Source organism: Hesperophylax consimilis, chromosome 13, assembly GCF_061612785.1.
Source record: "Hesperophylax consimilis isolate HC1 chromosome 13, BYU_Hcon_1.0, whole genome shotgun sequence".
NCBI classification, from domain to species: Eukaryota; Metazoa; Arthropoda; class Insecta; order Trichoptera; family Limnephilidae; genus Hesperophylax; species Hesperophylax consimilis.
In genome coordinates this window covers 22,049,195-22,055,362 of record NC_142848.1, presented here as the reverse complement: position 1 = coordinate 22,055,362, position 6,168 = coordinate 22,049,195, and the positions used below count along the sequence as shown (strand labels likewise).

The 6,168-nt window shown below is 35.3% G+C and overlaps 1 protein-coding gene across 1 annotated transcript; it reads left to right on the top strand.

Moving 5' to 3' along the window:
- The first annotated feature begins 1,256 nt into the window (after nt 1–1,256).
- Nucleotides 1,257–5,768, top strand: LOC149418604 (ATP-dependent (S)-NAD(P)H-hydrate dehydratase-like). The gene is made up of 3 exons (XM_089638590.1): nt 1,257–1,473; nt 4,507–4,663; nt 4,918–5,768. The coding sequence occupies exons 1-3, from the start codon at nt 1,355–1,357 to the stop codon at nt 5,719–5,721; spliced, it is 1,080 nt and encodes a 359-aa protein (XP_089494716.1). The 5' UTR covers nt 1,257–1,354; the 3' UTR covers nt 5,722–5,768.
- Nucleotides 5,769–6,168: the final 400 nt, after the last annotated feature.

The window sequence follows — 6,168 nt, the reverse complement described above, 5'->3', positions numbered from 1 at the left end:
ACCTATTCTATTTATAATATACATATATCAATTATTTTTTATGCGATCAACTAATAAGATGAGAAAAATATTACGGGTTGATTAAGTGTCATTTTGGTTCTTCGAAAGCCAATCCAGGGTTTAATGTGCAAATGTTAAGAAAATGGAATATCTTATTCACGGACAGCGAGTAACATGAATATTGCCCTGTATCGCGTCATCTCGCAAATAAAATTACTAGCAGAAAAGCATTTAGATGCGTGTGAAAACGCTTTACCAGACGCTCTGAAAGCAGATAAACCTTGGTTGATATATTCTTGGTTTAAATGCGAGTCTAGGACTTGGTTTGTTTACCTATGTACAACAACTCCCTGGGTCGAATAGTATTTTTTTTGCATCAACACCCCGCAGGAGGCTCTAAGGAAAATAATTTCCTTCAAGGCTTATGTTACATTTGGGGATGCTGTGTGGAGGGTCTTTTTGTGGAAAGGGAGGAGTGAAGTGTAGAAGGGAGGTAACACAGAGGCATGCAATTCATTCCACAGCCGAGCTGTTAAACTTAATCGAGCTATTGAACTGAGACAACCCGTTCTCATGTGACAAATATCAACTGTTTGCAAATGTTAGGTGCGAGTTTGGTGTGTTTCATGATTGTGCACCGGTGTCGAAGAAATCAATGATGCTAATTCCACGGAGCATCTTCCATTTAAATACCAGTAGAGCGATTACTGCAATCCCACCCCACGCCTGTGCTCTCAAGATCGCAATCTTTTTTTAAATGGAAGAATAAAAGAATCGCCCGTTCGATGGTTTTTTCAGGTATTTTGTTGCTCCAGACCAGAGGTGGCTGCCAAATTCAACAGTGGGGCGCACTTGCGATGTGTATAGGGTCAACAGTTGTGTACTATGAAATCAAATTAAAAATTACACCCTTTCACATATTGGTATTTGGTGCATTTTAAAATGTCGTTTTTTTTACTCAAATCCCTCGGCTAAGGCAGTGCGAAAAGTGCTAACTTCAGAAAGGCTATCTTCGTGGCACTGTGTAGCTTTCGTAATATCAGATTAAAATTTTATAATTTTTCCATGTTTTCAATTCAATGATGATGCACGTTGGAAATCCCCAAGATCTTATTAAACGCAATAATAATATTACTCTTCAACTAAAAAATTAATTCTGAGTTCTTGTTATCAAGAGCAAGAGGTCAGTAGATAAAATGATAAAAATATTCATATTATACCGTTTATCAATTTGTTCACACTTCATGCATAAACAAAGCAGTCAAAAATCTCTTTCCCTGTTGTAGAGTTGCCATTCAACAACTCTGGAGTACTTCTTTAAATATTAAAAAAATTATTAGACGTTGAAATCAACATGAGAGGTTTTTTCGAATTCTTAATTTTGGTCGTTTGCGTGTTAACTATAACCCATGTGAACAGTGAAATATCCAATAAAGTTGCTTACCAGAGGCATGGCGCTTGTAGAACCCATAGGTAACACACATTTTGCTGTGTATTGTGTCAAAATTTACTGTATTATCGTCATCTGAAGTACTTAAACTGTCATGGATATAAAAAAATACTCAGTTGTTTTGGATATTAGAGTATTGTGCTATGTATAAAGATGACAAATTATCCGCGATCGAGCCGCAAATTATGGGAAAGGAACGAAGGAACCGCAAACAGCTCGCGGAAATTTTGTCCTGTTTATAGGACATGGACCTAAAAAGGTCATGGACAGAGCATTGGTGCGATTGTGTACGATTGGCATTGAAGCCAAATCTAGGGTAATGCCAAGAAATTAACTGACTGCCATCTTTATGACTACTTTTGAACTGATTTATATTCAAAGTGGTGCACAATGAACTATTATTATTTTATTTTTGTGTTCTCAAAGCAGTTTAATGAGACAAGGAACGGGATACGTCATTAAGGCGATGCACTACGTAGTAATGCAAAATCATGTGTTTTTGGTTTGAAAATTTGGTCGCCTAAAAATGTTTCAGATGCTTTAATTAAATACTGCGAGTAGAATACATCTTGGACTTTGAAATAATTGAGAATTTTTTAGATAAGTCTTTTTATAAGCCCAGAAAAAAATAATGTATAAGGCCTATGAAAACTGCTTTAAAGTTCAAAATCTCCTACTTACGAACCCATTTTTAGTCATGATTTTTTTGTATAATGTGGAAAATTACGTTATTTATAAAAAGATCGGAAAAAATAAATATTTATGACATCCAACATCCACAAAATAAAATAAAAGGCACTTTTTGGCCATGTTTTTTTCTTGCATAAATCAAAACAGGCGGATGGTGTTAAGCGGGAATTTAAACCTTATCGCCATCTACGTAAGGGGTGTTATTGATAGCGGCTCGATTTAAAATATTACACGACATACTGCATTGCCTTAAAAAATCTATGTAGGTTTTCGCATTTTCTGTAAATCTTTCCCTCACCCCGCGGCAACAAATTGTTCTCGAATTGCTCCATCAAGGGCTTTTTAGATCCACGTTATAGGAACCCTTACATGACAGCCCACTAGGAAAAGGTCAAAACACGAAAGGAACGAATGGAATTCAGATATTAACACTAGAAAGACAAGACATACCTTCATTTTAACGGTTGATCATAGTGCAGCATTATTGCAGTTAAATATTGGTTTAGTAAAAAAAATTAAAGAAAACAGTAATTTACTAACTTTTTGGTCGCCAACACGAAATTTTCACAGTGCGCCAGCTGATTCGATTTTCGAAATAACTTACTTGTTTTTTGCAAACTAACGTTTCTGTAAGTTGTAGCGCCTTACCAGATAATGTGTTTATATATTTATAAAAATTGTATATCTTCTACCATAAGTAGTTTCCCCAGAATACCTAGTTATATTCAGAGAAAATATCCTTAGGGTATGTTTGCACACAATTGATAAGATAAGGAAAATTTGTATTTTATTCTCATATGCACATTTAGTACAAACATTTATTTAATAATATCCAATGCACTTTCCTTAAGCGGATTCCTTGTAATTATAAAGCATGTCATTTGTTCAGTTTTTAAAACCTGTTTTATTAATTGTCACTGTCGTCATTTGGTAGTTTTATTTTCGGTTTCTTCTGTCAGCTCTTCAGGAGTACGATAAGAAGGTTAACTTAAGAAGTTGGAATGAGTATGTTGCAAACTAACTCCGTTCTATGCCTCTCACATTCACATTCTACCCGTCACATTCACGGTGGCGGTCTTTGTAGGTCTTTAAAAGGTAAATAAGATACTTACCTGTTTTTTCACCTCGGGGATAAATCATGAAACATGAAAAGAAAACAAACAAAAAAACAAATTTAAAACAATAAATGTCACATTATTAATGTATTAGACCGAAATTAGATTAATAGTATTAATATAAATACGGAATAGACCACGTATACATTACTACTTGCTACAACATGGCGTAAGCTAGCGTAGCAAATAAGGAAATATAATAAAATTTAATTAAACTTGTAAACTTGCAATACTATCACAACTTATCACAAAACATCAAATAAGTAACTATATCGGAATATTCAAAACCACCAATGTCTTCTTGAAACATTCTTGATTTAGAAATGATGACATTTTTCTCAAACTCAACTTTAACAGATGTTACTCGAATTGTATGTGCCCTAGGTTTTTTTATTAGTTTGTATGTATGTAGTTTTTGTTGTTATTTGAAAATCTATTTAGTATTTATTTTTTTGTATTTAGTTTCTTGTTGTTGTTTTGAAATCCTGTAAACTAAACCATATTGGTTGAATTGGCCAGTTGTTTCAAAGAATTTGAACAATTCACCAAATTACGAAATTAATTATCTAGTTCTATGAAAGTTCCATTCAAGTTATGTTATGATATTATTATGAGCTATTTACTTCACATAACTGAAATAATAACAGAACTTGAGTAGAACTTGAAAATTAACTTCAAAATTTGATGAATTGTTCAGATTATGTGAACAAAATTAGAACAATTCATCAAATTTCAACTGATTTTCAAGTTGAAGTTTCTATTCAAGTTGAACTTTGAAGGTTCTATTCAAGTTTCGTTATTATATCATTGTTGGCCAGTTGTTTCACAAAACTGAAATAATAACAGAAACTGAATTGACCCTTCACAGGACTTTGAAATTTGATGAATTGTTCAAATTCTGTAAAACAACCCGTCCTTGGAGTTTTTTTTTTTAATTTTGAAAGCAAGCAAGTTAATAAAATGATAGATCGATTGAAAATCTAGAATATTTTCAAACATTTTTTTAATTGTACCTACAGAGAGCTTGATACGTCAATCTGAACATCATTCAAATATTCTTCAATAATCGCAAGGCTTTCAATATTCTTTATAGGATTGTCCTGACGAAAAAACCGTTGGTTTTGGAAATATCGATTTTTTTGAATATTTAGTGTTGTAAACAAGGCTATTTAATTCAAATGTGTTTTTGTAATAATGCATTTAATTATTTATAATTTTTATGAATGCTTTTATTTTTTGTTTCTTCTCTAGATCAACTGATGACGAAACCGTTAGGAGATACTCCGATATGGTGATACCAGATTTTCATGTGGACAAACTAAAGGGCTTCATGGGAACTGTCGGGATAGTAGGCGGTTCCGTGGAAGATACTGGAGCAGCGTACTTTGCAGCCATGGCTGCCTTCAAGGTGTGTCTTCCTAATTGCTCTATTCCATCATTATCAATGATTTAGTAACCGTCATATTCTCTTGTGACGATATCAGGCTACTTCCCAGTGTTCCTATTATATATGCTTAGAAGATAGAATATAGTAAAATGTTCACTTCACAAGTCACCAGTAGACACATATGTGCTGAGTCAAATGACTCCCAATGACATCGACTGACTGAATCACTTCAGCATTTAATTATAAGACAGTTAAAGTTTTTTATATGTTTTAAGGTTGGTGCAGACTCCGTACACATCTTCTGTACCAAGCTGGCGGGACCTGCTTTTCTGTCTATGATCCCCGACGTGGTGGTGCACCCCATTCACGATGTCAATGTAGAAATCTTCATCAGTAAGCTAAACAACATGGATGTAGTTGTCATGGGACCAGGCTTAGATAAAGAGGTCCATTCAGCCAACGTCATAATCCCCAGAGTCGTCCTGGCATGCAAAACCTTGAAAAAACCCCTAATCATTGATTTGGATATTTACTTCTTGACTCAAGCTGTTGTTAACCAGTTTCTTAAGTACCCAGAACCAGGAGTGATTTGGATCACGAACGGTGCTGAATTTGAGACACTATATCCAATGATTAAAAACGCTGGAGATTTCAGCAACGCTCAGACATCAATTGATTTCGACAAGATGGGTGAAAACATTTTGTTCTTTCGCAAAGGTTGCACTGATATGGCTATTAGTTCAAATCCTACAGCTTCGTGGAGTTTGAGCAAGGGCGGGTCGTCCAGGAGATCAGCGGGGCAAGGTGACATGATTGCTGGAGCAACAGGCATCTATTACTACTGGGCTATCAACTCTATCGCTGCTAATATAACATCCACCCATGGACGCATGTTGCCCGCAGCGGTGGCCAGTTACTACGCTGCCAAGATGATGAGGGCGGCCAACTACAAAGGAGTGCGGGAGAGAGGAAGAAGCACGATCACATCAGATATGCTGGCTTATGTCCAAGAAGTCCTCTACGGCAGTGATTCTATCATGAACGAAGTGGAGGAAAAGGAAATACATAATATCACTTAAATTATCTCTTGTATGTATAAAATACAGTACATAGTTGATAACAGAAATGTGTGTTTGTTTTTTGTGGTTGCAAAAGTTTTTTTTTCAATACACGAATAAATTTCCAAAATTTTTTACCGCAATAGAGTTCCAACTGCTTCGAGCGATATAAAATGACCTAGTTTTTATGTGAATACGGGACATGACTACTTACTGCTCCCAACCATCTGGAGATAGTAGAACTATGATATCCAGAATTGGGGTGTATTGTGAGGCTGAAGGTAGTAGAGAGGGGAAGGAGATACGTGAGAGGAAGAGCAAGTACCTGGCTACTCAGATCTGGCAACGTTTAATCTGAATGGTGGTCCTTAGAGCGCACTGGAAGTATCTTCCACTCTGTAACGTGCCGTAAATATAGTATAATATATTACTTTTATTGAATTGTGAAGCAACACAATTTAATTGACG

Coding starts and splice junctions, on each gene's coding strand:
- LOC149418604 (XM_089638590.1), top strand. CDS start 1,355: ATGAGAGGTTTTTTCGAATTCTTAATTTTGGTCGTTTGCGTGTTAACT. Junction 1,474..4,506: donor GGCGCTTGTAGAACCCATAG/GTAACACACATT, acceptor TTTCTTCTCTAG/ATCAACTGATGACGAAACCG. Junction 4,664..4,917: donor CAGCCATGGCTGCCTTCAAG/GTGTGTCTTCCT, acceptor ATATGTTTTAAG/GTTGGTGCAGACTCCGTACA.